This window comes from Crocodylus siamensis, chromosome 5, assembly GCF_052110815.1.
Source record: "Crocodylus siamensis isolate JL-2025a chromosome 5, ASM5211081v1, whole genome shotgun sequence".
In the NCBI taxonomy this organism is placed as follows: Eukaryota; Metazoa; Chordata; order Crocodylia; family Crocodylidae; genus Crocodylus; species Crocodylus siamensis.
In genome coordinates, this window is record NC_143399.1 from 49,538,806 (window position 1) to 49,556,777 (window position 17,972).

The following is a 17,972-nucleotide window of genomic DNA, read 5'->3' on the forward strand; positions in this document are numbered from 1 at the left end:
CTCGAGGAACACACCAGCTCCAATTCTGTGTGCCAAATCCAGGGCCATGCACCAGGTCTGGCCACAAACTGACCTTACATGCTAGACTGATTCAGCTAACAGAACCATATCATTTGCTGAAGGACTCCTCGTATGTCCAGAAACGTGGCAGTGAGAGAGCAACAGCAGTATTAATTGCCAGGGCTCACAAAGCTGCAGCAATTAACACTGCCTCACTCCCCTGCCACAAAATTTCCAGACTTGTGGGGATCTATATTTTTCACATATAATGCAAGCCCCAATTTCCCCCAGCTGGCTTGTGGGAAACGGGGTGGGAGGGAAGGTGCATGTTTTATGTTTGGAAAATATGGTAGTTTCCTGTATAGTACCATATCAAAATTGTATTGGTTTCCACGTAGAGGAGGCTGCCTGCGTTTCTTTAGCCTGGGGGAAAAAATACTGAGTTTAACAAAGAGTGCTATCAGGTTAGCCTGGGAGGATTTCCCTTTGGTAAACCTATACTGCATTATATCTCATTTTCCCTATACCCCCATGTTTTTATCCTTTCCCTGAAAATCTGTTGTAAACACTTGCACACTACTGAGGTCAAACCTCCAGCTGTTCAAATCACCTTTTTCCCTCCCTTCTTAAATATGAGCATCTGGTTTTCTCTAGCCAGATGGTACCACCCTGATTTAAGAGTGTTGTTAAAAATAATCCTAAACATGCAAGTTAGGTGCTAGTTGTTTCAGAATTCGGGGCTAGAAAAGTTACCAGCTCCCTCCTACTTCGGTGCATTTAGCTCCTGGGTTTTTTTCCCTTCCCCATCTTTGTTGTGGTAATGTGTAGTTGCATAGCTTTTTTCTCATCATCTGTCTTACCATTGGCCTTGTTCCTGGCATTATGCATACAAACATTTCAGTTGTTTCTTACTGATCACCCCCTGTATCTTACCTAAATAACTGCATTTTATACCTGCCATTTTCTTTGCTACTAGCTCTTTTCTTTTCCTTGCTATCCATCCTACTACTAACTGCTATTTTTTGCCATAACTGTGTCCTCATTTGCCTACTCTTCCTTTTGCTCTTTTCTTTTCCTTGTTATCCCTCCTCCTGCTCACTGCTATTTTTTGTCATAACTGTATCCTCATTTGCCTGCTCTTCCTTCTTCTCCTGTATGCTCAAACCAGATATGGAGAATCTCTCGGGTTTCTCCCAGTCTTTCTTCCTTCACTTTTCAATTTAAAGTTGCTCTTATCAATTATGCTAGCCTCAGTCTGAGAGAGCTGTTTTCCCAGATACTCAAGCAGAGTCCATCCTTTAAAAAGAATCTTACTGTCAATGAATGCATCCTAGTGGCTGAACTCCCCAAAACCTCCTGTACAAGGCTCATCCTTGAACTATCTGTTGTTATCTTGTCTTACCTTCCCCCATGGTTTTGGAGTGATTACAAGAATTCCACTGAAAACACCTGACCCTGCACTCCTTTGAGCATCTTCCCCAGCCTAGCCTAGATATCCTTGATCCATTCCAAGAGGAATCTTGCAGTCCCATTTGTTCCCTTAAATTATTATTTCCTTGCTTGCTTTAGGATCCTTTTAAATGTCACTGTTGCACTCCTGGAAGAGGATACCATGTACCCCTATGAGACAGTACATCTTTTTGTTTTTTTGAATCTGCTCTGATAATCTGTCTCCTTTCATCTTGAGGCAAGCTTTCCTCTTTCTTGTTCCATCATCGTCTGTCTCTGCCTGTTCCCTTTTCTTTATTCTCTAGTACAACAAGCCTATTCCTTGATACTGCTTCCAGTCTCTTCATCTGTCTTGTCTTCATGGTTCAGGGGTTCTAAGGTGTGCCCTCTAGGTGTCTCTTTCTTCAGAAAATGCCTGCAAATTGTCAGCATCATAGCCAGCTTCATCTCTCCTCTCATTCATCATGTGCTAAAAACTGTGTCTGAACTCGGTCAACTGCATCTCCTGTTCCCAGATCTTCTCTTTCTTGAGCTCTGTGAGGAGGCGATGCATGAATATGTATTTTCTGTGAGGAGCATATTCTAGCTTCAGCATCCAGTCATCTTTAATCATGCTATTCTTTGGGTCTTCTCCATTGCTGAGCAGTTGCCATCATTGTCCTCCTTGTTGCAAAAACACAGAAATAAAAGGAAAGCCCTCCCCCAACTTGAACTCTCTTGCAAACTCCCTGGTTTGCTGATCCTCAGGGGTTCCTGAAAGCTTAGCTTTTCATGCCTTTTGCCTGAGTCTGCCCAACCCTGTAAGTAATTAGGCCCAAGAGAGATCAGCCTCTCAGCCTGTGAGTAGCAAAGTTTGTTACATTCACAAGCTAGGGACAGACATTCAGAAAGCCTGAATTGATTCAATCTTTGCAGGTTAGTTTAACCTGGCTAGACTGAGCCAGTTTGTAACCAGACAGGCATTCTCTCTGGACTGAGGAAATTCAGGTACATGCCTGCAGTGGCTCACGCTAGAAGCCAGCGGGTGCTAGAGCTGCCCTCCCTTCCCTTGTATAGTGCTGAGCTGAGGGTGGGGTGTGGCCAGGTCCCAGCAGCACATTCTGATTATGGAGGTTGGCCAGCACCATCCCAGGCTTTTGCCTGCTTGCTGCTCAAGGGGCGGGAGTGTTGGCAGCCCCCAGGCCCCTGCTAGCACTGTGAGGTAAGGGGGTGGAGAGGGGTTCAGTGCATGCATCTGTTGATGATGTGGAGCTTTTCAATCTCCCTTCCTGCTTCTTTATACTGTCTGCAGCAAACCAAGCAAGCAAACAAACGGGGCTGGTAACAGTCTTTATCACTTAATCAGCAAAACAATAGCCCCTCTCCATTAATTCAAACTCTTCTTAAACAGCTCACTGGCTGACCTGTTGATTAGCTCCAAACAGCCCTAAGTGGTTACTGTTCTCTCTGCCTGTCCCAATGAAATTGGAAATGCACAAATGTCTGCATTAGCTAGCCTACCACATGCCTAGGATCCATGGGGCTGGGGTCCCTACTGTGGGAGATGGGGAAGGAGGGAAGGAGAGGGGAATTTCCTGCTTGAGCAGTGAGGTGGGGTAGGGCAGGGGGAAGCCAGGCAAACTCTGCTGTGCCTGCAAGTCTCTGCCAGAGCTCCAGCCAGGGAGCAGAGGAGAGAGGCCAGCCCTGCTGTGGAGCAGAGAGCCCCACCCAGCCCAGAGAGCATGCCAGGATGCCGGGGGTTTATCTGGTTTATCTTAAACAAGCAAGGGGTCTGGGATGACATTGCATAAATCAGTTTGAGCCAAATCATTTAAGTCTGTTACTACATTCAGCCAGGTTTAGCTCAACCTGGTTTCAGCCATTTTCAAACTGGTTTATGTGCACTGAACATCTGTTCAGTTATAGGTTTAAACAAGTTTCTGATCACTTCAACTGGTTTGTGTGTAATGTCTGTCCCTAGCCCCAATAGCTACACACCACAAGCTGCAGCCAAACAAGCCTCCATCCAACTGATACATGTTCACTGACCCAGTGAACATTGTCTTTTCCTTAGCTGGTTCAGGTCCTATACCCAGTAACCAAATACCCTGTTCCCTACCTTCCATTGGCTGTTACAGTAGATTTGTGACCCTCTTAGTTTTTTGCTTAATACCTTACATGTTCTCTAGTTCCTCTTCAAATATTTTTTCTTCTTCACCTCTTTGAGCAAACTATGCTGAAGCTACAGTGGCTGTCACTTGGATTTCAGTTTTGTAATGCAGTTGTGAACTGCTGAATTTTGTTTGCAGTAGTGCTGCATTTTCCAGTCTTTCTCTACACACATTTTAATACATCCTTTTGCGCCATGTTGAGCAGTCCCTTAATACTACATTAAAAATGTAAAAATTCTTAAATGTGTACTTCTGTGTTCTTTGGACCTCTTCCTTTCTACACTTAATTACATTGTTGCTCACAAAAATATGGGAATTGACATATCAAAGGAAATGACTTGTTCATCTTGGTCTGCATCTTTCCTGTGATACTGACCAGTGCCAGGTACTTCAGTGGAAGGTTTAAAATAATGCATCTGGTCAACTGTACAGAGCTGTTACACTGGATGAAAATTCCTTCCTGACCTTAGCTGGCAGTCAGCTTGTATCCTGAAGCATGATGATTCTTCTCTCCCCTGTTATTTTTAAACCTGACTAATGCAGCTGCATATGTTGTTCTTATATAAATGTGTAATCCTTTTTTAATCTTACTGAAACATTTGTTTCTGTAATCTCTTGTGGCAAAGAATTCTATAGACTGAGTATGGATAGCATGAAAAAGAAGATGCCTCCTGTTGCATATTTTAAATTTGCTGCCTGTCATGTTAAGTTACTCCTTGATTTTTGTGGAATGCAACACGGTGAATGGGGAGCCCAATTAACTTTTATTGCTTTATTTTTCTTTACCTTGGATCCTTTGTTTGCTATCTAAAACAATCTTAGTCTTCAAATCTATGTATGTTTGTAAATCCTGCTCCTTTTTGCTTCTAATCAGGTTTGTTCTACTCCTCTGGACTCTATTCTCTTACTGAGATGAGATGACCAGAAAGCATTTGGTATTTGGTGTGAAACTAGAGTTTAATTTTTATTTAATACTACTTTATCTTAATTGTGTTTTATTTTTTCCCAATACATAGCAGATCTGTTTTTAGTGCTGTTCATTGAGATGGCCTCTTCATAGAGGTTCTAAGTGACTTCTAGTGCCATTTTTATCAGTTTCTATCTTATTTGTAATCTCTCATAACACACACTATTTTTGATCAGCATGCCAGCATATATCTAGTGAGCTTCCTGTACTTCTTTTTTCTCATCAGATCAGTATTCCTAGAACCTTCCAGATTGCCTCATAATTATCTATGTTTCAGTACAATAAAAATTTGGTTGTTACTTTAATCTGTCCACTTGGCTGTTGATTTATATTTATTAATGTGTTCTGCGAAGAAAGATGACCCTCCTTCTTTTAAGTACTCATCCCTAGAGTTCATTTCCTCCTCCCCTGACTCCTCTTCTTCCTCTTCCCCCCCCCAGCTTCCTTCCACATTTGACATCTTCAGTGTTTTGACTTCCTGTTTCTCTACTAGAGTTCGAGCACATGGCAGTAGGGTGATCACGCATCCCGAATTCAGTGGGACAGCCCTAAAATGGGAACATCAAGTGGCAGTCTGAGGCTGAATGACTTTAGAACATCATTTGTCCTGGATTCCCAGGATCCTGTGCTGGAATCTTGGTTTTCTGTTCACTGTGGAAAAACATGAGAAACAGCTGTTTTCCCCTTGCAGTCTGGCAGTGTTCCAGCCTGCAAGGGGATGCTTGGAACAGGGGAGAGCCTGAGGCAGGGTGCCATGTTTGTGTGTGTGCACATGCACATGGCTGGGGATACAGCCAGGCAGTGTGGAGAGCAGCTCCCTGCAGGTAAGTCTATGGCGGAGGGAGATTGAAGCCCCCACAGTGAGGGGGGGAGTGGGGTAGGGTTGGCAGTTGGGGTTAGGGGTGCTGCCCAGCTAAGGTAGTGCATAGGGCCCAAGGCTGGGATGGGACTACATGGCTGTGGGACTTGGTTGTGGAGTGGGACAGAGGTGGCTCCCCACTGCTGCATGCACTCCCAGGCAAGGGGCATGGAAGAGCAGGGACCCCTCCAGGCTTGGGCATAGGGTCAGGGCAGATGTGGGCTGCCTGCTGCGAGCTCAGGGTTCCACACTCTACTGCCCTTTCCCAGGGACCTCCATAGCCCAGCAGGCAGGACCCACCATACAAAGGCAAAGAGACTTGGTGGTGGTGCTGCTGGGAGTCCTGTGCGGGCTGCGCCACCACCAGCCCTGCTGCTGTCGGGTGGATGGGGTGCCTCACCATGGTGGCGTGGAACTCCCAGGAGGAGGGCAGCAGGGTGGGGAGCCCCAAGCTTGCAGCAGGCCCACATCCATCCCCACCCCCTAAGGCCTTGGCTCAGCTCTGCTCTGGCTGTGCCCCTGGTGGGGATGAGGCTTGTGTCCCACCTTTTCATTTTTAAAAGGTGGTCACCCTACATAGCAGGATTTTTCACCTTGGTTACCAAGTTTTCTCAGTAACCACTTACGATAAATTTGTGAAAACCTGTAAGATTATATAAAAAGGAAAGTTCTCTTACCATTCTGCACTAGCTAGAAGACACTGTCCCATGCAACTTGAGGGCCATTGGAATAATTTTTTCCATCCATCATCCCTTACCCTAAGACAGGAAGAATCAAAAAGCCTCTTTTAAAGTTTCCTACACTGTACTGTTGCTTATATCATGAGCAGCAATGGAATGTTACTATTATATGTTGCTAAAATATAAAATCCTAAATGCACGTGGCATTTTGCAGTTGCTTTAATGATGATGTCCCTGCGCCAAGGAGATTTATATAATTTAGGTTTCAGTGTTGCTAGAAAAACACCAAGCAACCCTATTGCATATCTATGCTGAGAACTCCAGTCACTGACTTGTTTTTTCTTGACCCGTGCTGATATTGTCGAGTTTTATTGGCCCTTGTTAGGATGTTACTGAATTCACCATTGATTATGAAAATGGCAGTTTGTTACCTGTTTTCTCTGGAGAGAAGAATACATATATGTATAAAGTGGTTATGTATTTTTGTTCACAAGATGTTGTTTGTGAAGTTATTTGGGAATTCATATGCTGTTTTCCAGGTGATTGTCTCTTACTACTGGGATACAGGAGAAAACGTCTTTTCTCCTAACAGAGGAGTTGACTACAAATGTGGAATAGTACAAGTTTAGAACTGCCTTTCTCTATGCCTTTTCCTCTCCCCCTTGGTTAATTCCTGGCTTCTTCCTTTTCTTGCTGAAAAGTGCATTTGCAAGGTCTGACTTGATTCATCGCTTACTTGGTGGCAATCTCATTCAGACAGAAAATAGTGAGTCTGTTTAATCTATTTCTCTAACTTAAAAATAAGGTGAAGATGATTCTTAATTGACTTTGAACTATTTGTATTATTGGATTTTCATGTCCCTTGCATTTCACTCATCCTTTGACCAAGGCACTGTACCAAAAAAAAAAAAGACAAAAGTGAGATTCTGCTGATGTGGTTTTGAGGGGGGAGAAAGTTGGCTTAAATTAAATTTTGCCATTTTCCCATTAGGTGTGGAGTGTTAAAGCGGTCTAAGTAGACTGATTAGAGCACAGCTCTTGTAGTTATTCTCTTGCTGTTTGACTCTTCACAACACCTGCATTTGCACAGTACTGTTCATCTTCAAAGTGCACGGCAACTTGTTACCAGTAATGCTCACAAGCACCTTAATGTGTTGTTAATATAGTCTCAACTCTAATTTTAAGTTTGCATAATAACCTAGGGTGTCTAAGACGTATTGAGAAGTTTCTGTTATGTTTAAACTGTGTGGGTTTTTTGTTTGTTTTTGAAACCTGACCCTGTGGTGTTTTAGTCTCATGCAAAGCATGACAAGTAATGGATGTTTAATTGGCAAGGCTGATATGAGAAATATATGACTAGCATAATGAAAAATAAAGTCAGAATTTTAGTTTTGCTGCTAATAATCTAAGACATTGCTAGTAACAATGTTCAGGATTTTCTTTCACAGAAGACTGATTAAAATAATCTTTTAATTATGGTATCAGAGGACATTGTTCAGGTGGCATTAAAAGTTGTATGCTTTTCCCAAGTTGAACAGTATTTGGTGCATGTATAAGCTTGTTTTTCCTTCAGAATTTCTGTTGGCATGTAAATATCAAAAAGCTCACCTTGGTTTTTATGGAATGCGAGTGAATTATTTGTGCTGCTCTCAGTGTGTTTATCCCTAATCACTGGGCCTATATTATCCCCCAGTTAGGTATAGGAAGCAGGTAAGCTGTAACCAAGTTAATGTGTCTGGGAGAAGTTTAAAAAAAAAAGTAAGTTTGCTTTTTATTTTAGCAGATTTTATCTGCTTAGCCAGAAATCTGTTACATGGCTAAGTACAGACAGTCAAAAAGCCCAAGGCAGAATCAATTCAGCCTATAGCTTTTTCTAAACTGAGTCGATTGAACGGATAAGAGCTGAACTGATGTTCAGTTTTCAGTTGGAAAAGGCAGAAAGGCCTACGCTGACCCAGACCAGAAGGCCAGAAATGGGGTGCTAGAGCGGGCTTCCCAGCCTGCCCCTACAAGGGGAAAGATCTCCCCTCCTAGTGCTGGCCCCCCAAGCCAGGTGTCTGGCCACAGGAAAAGCCTCACACCTCCCTAGGCCGTCCTGAGATTCCCCCAGCCTAGGTTTGCCCAGCTTCAGGGGGACGAGCGAAGGCAATTCCTCCCCTGCAGGGGAGTGGAGGAAAGGAGTCCCCACTCCGAGTTGTCAAGCCTAGTGTCTGCCCACATGGGGGGACCCCTGCATTGAGGAACCCCTGAGCCCTGGTCTACCCAGCTGCAGGGGGAGGTGATTTCCCCCTGACCTGGGCCAGCCCAAGTCACTTATCTGCAGGAGGGAGGGGGGAACAAAGCCCCCATCCCTGTCTTGGCCCTCCAAGGTGGGGTCTTCCCAGCCTACTTACCCCCTACCCAACTCTGCCACCCAGCACAGGCTGCTCAGTGTGTCCCACCAGAGCCTGGCACCAGCAACAAGCAGCAAGATGTACTGGGCAGCCCAGAGAGCTTGCACCAGCTGGTGGGGCCTGATCCTGCCCTCTACAGAGCACTCCTGTCCCTGATGCCTAGCGCAAGCTCTGCAGGCTGCCTTGTACATCTTGCTGGCTGCTGCTTGTACCAGGCAGCAGGGATGGAAGTGCTCTGTAGAGGGTAAAATCATGCCCCGCCGCTTGCCACAAGCCCCCCAGGCAGCCTGGTCATGCCTCCAGAGCCCAGCAACAGCAGCAGCTGGCAAGATGTGCTGGGCAGAACCTGATTCTTCTTTCTATGGAGCCAGCCTGGCTGAGCAGGGAAAGCACCCTAAGGTCTACCTCTCCTCCCCACACCCCCAGCTGGGAAGACCCCAGCTTGGGGGGCCAAGATAAAGATGGGGGGCTTCATTTCCCCCTTCCCTCTGCACATCAGTGACTTGTTCCAGCCCACCTTCATGTAGGGGGATGAGGGGGAAATCATCCTCCACAGATGGGCAGACCAGATGCTGGGCTTAGGGGCCACTCAGGACGGGGGGACTCCTTTTCCCCTGCCCCTAGGGGGTCAGTGACTCAAGCTGACCTCTCCTGGGGGGCAGAGGCAATGCTTACAGAATTACATATTACGGCTTGGGACTGGGGCTGGGGGCCATATCCCTCCACTGCTCCCTGCCTCCCCCCACGGGACTGACAGGTACAGGGAGGACCCAGCTGGGGAGCAGAGGCATTGCTGCCTCGGCTCCATGACAGCTGTGGAGTGGAACTGGCCTCAGCTCATCCAGAGCAGACAGCACAGGCAAGGCTAGCCTGCCTGCAGGGGAACCCCAATGCTTTCTAGGATGCTGGGGGGCTGGGACATAACTTGAGTCAGGAGGGGATCTGGGACAGGAGTTCTATTGACTGGTTTAACTTAAATCAGTTAAGTCTGATAATACATCCAGCCAGGGTCATCTTAAACCGAGTATGGCCATTTTGAAACCAAATTATGTGCACTGAACTTCTGCTCTGTTACAGGTTTAAAGTGGTTTCTGATCACTTATACTGTTTTATGTATAACTTCTGTCCCTAGTGCATATGTTCAGCTTTTGAATGCTGTTAGAGACAGTTGATGTTTTGTACCGAAGGATACAATTTGCACAGTAAAAAGAAAAGTCCGTTGTTCCTTAAAATGTAAAATGCAACAGGAAAAATTATTAGAATAAACATTAGGACAAGTGAACATTCAAGGTCCATCACTAGTAGGGATGCATGTTCACCCACTTAAAAAGTTTTGTGGGCCCCATCCTGATTCTTGCCTAATTTGTTGTTAAGAGAACTGACCTGTTCAGTTTCATGGCATCTGCACTTCACTGAGAAGTGTTGGCAAAAAGCCAAGGTCCACCAAAGCTAAATCCCAGTAGCTGGTCGTATTATCTTTCATGTGGGGAGGTCAAACTAAATGAAAGTGCCTTTGAAAATGCCTTAAATTTTTTAGTTGAATTCTAACACTGGCCCCAAGAGAAGCCCAAGAGCATCTATTGATTCTACATTTTTCAAAGGTACTTTGTCAAAACCTGAACCAAAAGTCCAGGGACCTGGATAAAGTTTAAGTGACTTACACAGTTACAAATATCACTTCTCTTTTGACAACTTCCACCTTCTCCTATTTGACTATATGTGCACACACGTTTATAATGTGGGTTCACAGCCTTTTTTATGGTTTTGGGGATAGGGCAGCTTTTGTGTGTTAGTTCAGCATTGGAGCACTCAGGTGGCTGTTTGCCCCTCATTTACCAACTTGGTAGGGTGCTGTTTTTGAAAGGTCATTGTCATCACCCCGCTATCCTGGAGGGAAGGCAGTCAGCTTCAAGCAAAGTATAAGCAGTTAAAGGGAACAGACTTATACCAATGCAGTTACCACCTTATTGTTAATAAAAATTCCCCAGGATCATCTCAAGAGTCATGCAAGGGCCTCTGCAGGGACTTCTTAAGCATAAACATTAGAAACAAGTTTTAGCTGCTAATAACTGGGGAAAGGAGTCAATGTGTCCTTACAGTAGGAAGATTCTGTAGTCAGTTTTGGAACAGATGAGAGATTTTAATATGTGCAGCCCACTTACACAGTCATCAGAGTTTGAATACGGCTGAGGGGGTTGACTGTCTTCCTGTCCTCACTGAAGAGTTAGTGAGTAGGTGGCTGGTGAGACGTAGGAGCTTTCTTTAGGTTTTAGCAGTGTGTGAACCACTCAGCCTCAGAAACACTTATACACATCTGAAAATTCATCATGGTCCTTGTCATCCTCCATGTTAAGAAGAGTTAAGAAAAGGAGGGAAAAGAATAACCAGGTTGAGTTAGAAACTGGAGTGAGAGGAGGAGGAGGTGAGAGTGCTGTAAGAGAAATTAGGTGAGGAAAAAAGAGATTTCTAAATATATAAGGGATGAGAAGGGTAAAAATAGAGGCAGATGTATTTGTTTTCTAGCTAAACAAACTCCCTCCCTCACTCACCCTCTCAGAGTAAGGTAATAGTCCTTCCTTTGGATATTATACATTAGGCGCACTTTCTTGTTCAAAATTCAGAAGGTATGTTAGATGGCTCAGACTGGAGGCCTGAAAATACGCTGTTCTTCTGATGCAGTGATCTAATGTTTATGGCTTCATAAACTGAGCTAACCAGGTGTGTTACTCCAGCTGAGTCAGCCAAAGACCGTAAAACATTTGCTTTGGCAGTGTTCTGTTGAGAGCGTATAGAAGACCCTGTTCCTTTCAGATTTGCTGACTCTGGAAGGCATTTATCTCTGCGCTGGAAAAATCAGCTCTGGCAATGTCTGTGAAAGATGGCTTCACTTCTTCCCTCATTCAGCTCAAGAACGGTGCCTCGCCAGTGTGGGCTGCAGAGTAAAGCATGGTTGATATCTGATAGAATAAGGTGTTGGGTACAGTTAGGTATTAACTGTGCTTTACTAGAACTAATGTAGAAATATGTTCATCCAGACCAGAGTAATAAAAAAACAAACAAAACCATATTCATTGTAAGTGAGGGCGGGGCTGCGTTTGAAATTTTTGTAAGTTAAGTTTCATTGACTTTGTGTTGAAATAGTCTACTAAGTCTGGCACATTCCTTTTACCACACTGTTTTTCTGCCAACAAAAACAGTTTCACTTAAGGGTGTTTGATACACCTCATAACTGCTGTAGAAGAATGGGATGACATTTCTCTGTATGACTTCCATCAAGGAGAACAGATTGTTCAAGCAATAAAATGTTGCTTAATCCAATTGGATTAGGGACTTCTACATTTCCTTTGACTGTACCCAGCAAGAGAAAGAGAGTAGTTTTTAAGCCTCCCCCCTGCCCACATACATGCATATTACATTTAAAGCATGATTAACCAGGTAGTCATGTCTTTAAATTGTGACCCAGCCACACGCTCAACCAATGAATGGCATGATAAAACCAGCAATATGTTACAAAGTCATTCCCCAGAAAATGCATAATAACTTTGTAGCTTGTTCTAATCATGCCATTTAATTGAATATGTGGCCAAGTGCTCCCTTGTGGTTGAAAGCCCCATCAACTGAGGGGCTCCCAGCCAGAGGGGTGCACCATCTGGTGCCAGCCCCACAGCTGACAAGGCTTGCAATGGTGGCAGTGTTGTCAGCTGTGGGACCTGCCAGGGAGAATGCTGCCTCCCCTGCGAGCCGCCTCAACTGTAGGCTTCACAGTAGGGGCAAGTGTCTTCAGCTGGCAGCGGAGGCTGTGGGAAGGACACCGGCACCACCGCAAGACTCACAGCTGTGGCAGCGTTCCCCTCAGGCCACTCACAAAATCTTTTCTCAGAGCCTTATCCTTGGAATATATACACATGCATTGCAGGAGGTGTGACTGTGGGATTGCGCATTATCGCTAGTGCAGGGGAGCCTGGGATCACAATCCTGATGGCTTGGCTCCCATGGTGAGAATACTGCTACGCTATGAGTGTCGTGAGGTGCAGGGCTCATAGCAAGGGCAGGGTGGGGGAATGCTGCTGCTACTACTGCAAGCCCCACACCTCCTGGAGGCTCTCAGCGGGGGCAGAGTCCTTCCCACCGTGAGCCCCGCAGCCCCCAGTGAAAGTCCTCCAGCTGACGATGCTTGCAGCAGAGGCAGCAATCCTGGTGCTACCCCTGTTGCGAGCACCGCAGCACATGTGGGCTGAGAGGCTCACAGTAGGGCAGCAAGGAAAACCCTGCCAAGCTTGCCCCATCAGCTGCAGGGCTTGTTGGCACAGGGGCCAGTGCAGGGGGAGCCTGAGATAGTGATCCCAGGTTCCCCCTCCATCAGTGATAGGGCATGATCCCACAATTGCACCTCCTGCCATACATGTGGAAAGGGGGCCTAAATGTTTGCAGTTTGGCATTGTGGGGCTTAAAGAACTAAGGAGATGTAAGATTAGATAAGCAAGCATTTAGCACAGTGGTCTCCAACCTTTTTAAGTAGCAGATCACCTTTGGCGTTTAAAAGCAATGCAATATGTACCGTGCTCTGCTGCCACCCTTCCCACCCCCCACCCAGTAGGTAGGTCTGTGGGGAGGGAAGGGGTGGGGCAGATGGAGGCAAAGGGAGAAAAAATTATTAGAGGGAGTGCTTCCCCAGCAGGTAAGTCCCACCCAGCCAAGGCCCCACTCAACTTACCCCTGCTCCTATCTCTGCAGCGCTGTCCTTCACCGTAGGTGCCTCAATCTAGCCCCTGTTCCTTCCCTCCCCCATGGACTGGCCTGCTGGGCATGGGGCACATGTATGCATGCCTGCAGGCACTCAACCTGCCCCCCCCCCCCAGCCTTGGATCTACTCCAAGAGGCTTTGAGATCTACCGCAAAAGGCTCCAAGATCTACTAGTGGATCGAGCTCCATTGGTTGGTGACCACTGATTTAGCAGTTTCTAGAAAACTGTGGGTAGGTGCAGCTCTCCCCATGCTCTCATAAAGAAGTTCTAATGCGATTATCTTGTAATGACTTCTGTTATGCAGTAGAAACTTTGAAATGTCAGGTCACTTGTCTTGGTACTAGAACTCCTATTGCCATATAACTTTTGTTTTACCATAATTACATTCTGATAGGTTTATTATGTTACTAAAGAGACATTTTTGATTTAGAGAAAGAGATTGATGATGCTGTGAGATTCAGCTAGATCTCAACCCCAACCTTAATCCAGGGTAATGTTTGGACTCATTAGTGCTTTAGATTTTGGTCCCAAATGATGAGAATTTTATGACACTGTTTGTTCTTGTAAAATTTTAGCTGTATATAATCTGGCAAGTGCTATCTGAATGCAAGTGTAGTAGAATTTCATAAATTGGTAAATTTTCCCCTGCTGGTTTTGAAAGGTGGCCAAAAAAATATTAAAAGCCTTGGGGCAGCTCTGTGAAGAGGAGTTGAGACTAATTCAAGGAATCCTTAGTGACAGTCTTACGCAGTAATGAGACTTTAATGAAATTCGCCTGTAACATGAATGACATTAAATTACCATTTAAATCTGTTGCATAGCAAAGATGTTGTTAAATGTATTCTGCATTTTATGTATAAAGTCCTCCTATAGAAAATTCCATGATCACTGACTATGATAGTCACCACTTTGTTTAGGTTCAGTGACAGCCTTAAAGATTTAGTCGTAGCGTGCATAAGAATGGCAGTTTTACTTCCTATGCCTTGTCGTTTTAGGGCTTCTTTAGTAAACGTCTGAAAGGCTCCATCAAGAGGACAAAGAGCCAGTCAAAGCTGGACAGGAATACAAGCTTCCGTCTTCCATCTCTCCGTAATGCTGACGACAGGTACAATTCTATATACCTTCCTAAAAACAGACCTTGATTTCAACTCTGTGCTTGCAATAGAGCTTGAAAAAGTGTGCTAGTCATTTATAAGCACATGCACAAACTGAGTGGAATGAGGGGCTCCAAGAATCTCTCTCTTTTTTTTTTTTTTTTTTTTTAAGGTACATGTTTCTGCCCTTTTAATTGTTAAATTATTAAATGGTGTTTGTCATTCATAAGTGTATTGATCTTCTAGAACATTGTTTCACTACAAGCCTTAGAGGAGTTGACAAAAGATTTGGCATAAACATCTTAAGTAAAATATCTTCTTGTTCTTTAACACCTCTCTTTGTGGATCACCAAACAAGTTAAAAGCATTAAGTTCCATAAAACCTTAGAGAAAATTGTTCTGATGTATGCAAACGCTGGCCTCCATGCACTGGTGCAGTGTAGTTACATAAATGGTTGCACCCGTTTATTGATATTTTCATACCACTGCAACCCCTTGATGCTTCTACGTGCACAGTGTATCAAGGAAAAGTTGTACCAATGTGCTCAAATCAATGTAATTACTAGTGTAAAATGTCAACACACACACCAGTGCATTTATAGTAGGTGTTTGAGCTAGTGTCAATGAGTGATGTAGACTTAGTGGTGTGAAGTTCTCTAATGGAAATGCAGTGTCTGTTTTTCAGAAAACTGGAGGACATAGGGTCACCATTCCCCAAATTAGGTAGTGTGATTATATGTATACCATAACTTCCTTCAGGAATATGTTTGATTTTTGCTGGTAACTTGTTTACCAGGTTCAGATCTGTTTTTTCTGACACTTTGATCAAGTGTCTTTATCATCTTAATTAGAACCCAAAAGCATGTTATTCCATAAGGGCGTGTCCACAGGAGCGTGCACAGACATCTTGCCCCACCTCAAACCCCTTTGAGGTGGGGCAACAGGCCCATGCGGGAACAAAAAAATGTTCCCCACGCTGCCAACTTGCGGCACAGGGAGAAAATTAGACCCCTAGATATCCAGGGGTCTAAAAAAAGTGAAGTATAAAAAAGCGGGGCAGGGCACAGTTCCTGACTATGCCTTGAGGCAACCAGAGGCTGGGTCCTCCAAAGAGACACTCTGGCTGCCAAAGTGTCTCTATGATTGCCCCTTGCCCTAATGTTGAAACATGCCGTTGGCCAGGCCATGTGTTTCAGCACCAGGGCCCCAGTGCTGGTGAGTAAGGGGTCAGGGGGCTGGAGGAGGGGGGAAGGGACTGTGGGGGGGACCCCTAACAGCCCGGTCCCTCCCGCCGCCAGCCCCCCCCCAAGGCCCCTGACTCTTGCTGGGGCTGACCCTGCCAGCCCATCCCCCCAAGCCCTCCCCATCCCTGCCCCCCCACTGCATACTATAAAAACAAAAAAACCCAGCACTTACCGTAGGCAGTTGAAGCTGCCATCTGCTGACTGGGACCCCCGCCCACACAGTGTGGGGCAGGGTGACAGCCACAGCGACCCCAGCCCGGGCCCTCCTGCCCTTGTGCTATCCTGTGCTGCCTGGGGGGCTCTGCTAGGAGGTCCCGGACTCCCCCCTCCGCTTCTAAGGTAAGCAGAGGCTTTTTTTTTTTCCTTTTTTTTTTGTTCTTTTTTGGGTTTGTTTTTTTTTAAGTGATGGTGCCTGGGGTTGTGGCGGTAGCCTTGGGGCCCTGGGGGTGCAAGTTGGGGAGTGGGGCTGGGTGGTGAAGCCATTGGGGGGGTCTGGGGAAGTGGGGGGGTGAGGCTGGGTGGAGCAGCCATTGGGGCTGCAGCAGTTGGTGGGGGATGGGGCCAGGTGGGGCAGCAATCGGGGCTGGGATGGGGCATGTGGGCCTTGCAGGGGGAGTGGCCCCTGTTGGGGAGGCATGGGCCTTGCAGGGAGAGTGGCCTCTGTTGGGGGGGCGTACCCCTTGGGAGTGCTGAACCCCCTGTTGGGGGGGCGAAGCCCTTGTGTGGGGGACCAACCCCTTGTCTGGGGGCCATCGCCCTGTGGGAGGGCAGCAAAATATATATTCATGAATTCATGAAACCTGTATTTAGAGTTCACTTTATTATTATGATAAGAGACTTGCTTTAACACTGTAGATATATCAATAAAACATTGTCCAGCTGATTGCTGTCTCTGTCTCGCTCTCTCTCTCTCTCTTTCTTTATAGTGGTCTTTTGTTTTACTTGTGGAGGAACATGGATTTGGGGGTATTTTAGAGAGTGATTTGGGGATTTTTTTTATCAGGGATTTTTCAGTTTTTCAATAGGGAACACCAGAATTCCTGCTAGGGAGGCCAGTGGCAGGCCCCTGCTTGCTCAGAGCTGGCACCTTGGACCCATCTGGCTGTGGCTGACCTCCTGGTCAAATGGGGCCAGGAGGACATGCTTTGACAGTTCAAAGCAGGCCATCACACCTGAAACATCTTCTGGGCAATAGCTGCCCAGATGGCTGGGCAGGGGGCACAAATGGTGGTAGTGCTGCACAAAGGCCAATCCTGCAACCACAGTCCACTGGCAGCTGGTCCAGAGGGTCAGATGCCTCTACTGGCTGTGCAGTCTCCATCCGGGTCTGGCAGATGCGCATCAGGTCACAGCCAGGCAGCAGCCCCCACTGCCAGACTGCTGCAGTGGGTAGAGGGTGCAGGGAACTCTCAGGGCTGCTGCAGCAGTCCAGCTGGCACAACGGGAGTGTTCCCAGGTACCAATTGCCTGGGCCCCAGAAGCTCCTGAGAGGTAGTAGCCCTGAGCTACTTCCCAGGGTGGCATTTTATACTGCTGGGGTCAGGACAGGGCAGCTTTTTATACTGCTGGGGACAGCACAGGTGCTAGTCTCGGGCTGTAGCTCCCCCTCATTGAAGATCCAGGAGGAGCCAGACAGGGTTATTTTGCCCTAAGTGGCATAATTTGCTCCAAAATAAAGTGCATGTCCGAGCACATGCGCTGAGGTGAAAAGCCCCAACTCAAATTTGCACTGCTTCAATTTGAGCTGCTGCAAGCACACGTGCTTGCCTGTGTGGATGTGCCCTAAGAGTCTAGTGGAAGCTGGCATGAGTGGAGTTGGAAGGAGTGGGAAATAGGCTGACCTATGGTTAGGGTTGACAGGCTCCTTTAACTTTACAGCATTGTACGTTTAGTGCATTTTCTCCCTCTCTGCTGAGCTGAATTCATTATTTGCGTCTGTCATGCTGTGCTGCTTCAATCAATAGCACTAGTTTCTCTGTCTAAAAAGCAGCATGGAGATAGCAAGGCTTCAAGTGTTAGAAGCCTTGTTAACTTTTTGAGTTATGGAGAAGCTGCTCACAGGATGCAACTAACAAAGTGGATGATGTTCCACCTTTAATCATGGCAGTGTCACCCATGCTGCTGTGACTAAAGGTCTGTCATAAACCTGCCTTGTAACTTGGCTATAAAAATTGACTCCATAGGTTTAATGCATGTTAAAGAAGATCACCACTTGGCAACACCTGTGGTGTGTGATGTTTTTTCACAGACTATAAACAAAAGTTATGCAGTGTAAAATCTCTTTCCCAGGACCAGTGTAAAGCACTTTAGTCTTCCTTGGACTTCACCTAGTTTCTGCATAGAAAGCTGTCCAGGTACATGCAGACCAATAACATCTTCTCTTTCAAAATA

At 45.9% G+C, this 17,972-nt stretch overlaps 1 protein-coding gene across 8 annotated transcripts in view; it reads left to right on the forward strand.

Annotated features, from left to right (window-relative positions):
• The window catches only part of RASAL2 (RAS protein activator like 2), a 286,489-nt gene that overhangs the window by 215,229 nt on the left and 53,288 nt on the right, over window positions 1–17,972 (forward strand). For all 8 annotated transcript variants that reach the window (XM_090047329.1, XM_090047330.1, XM_090047327.1 and 5 more), the window contains one exon: window positions 14,239–14,348. In XM_090047329.1, the coding sequence (XP_089903455.1) occupies window positions 14,239–14,348 (110 nt within the window). The remainder of the gene's footprint in view (window positions 1–14,238; window positions 14,349–17,972) is intronic.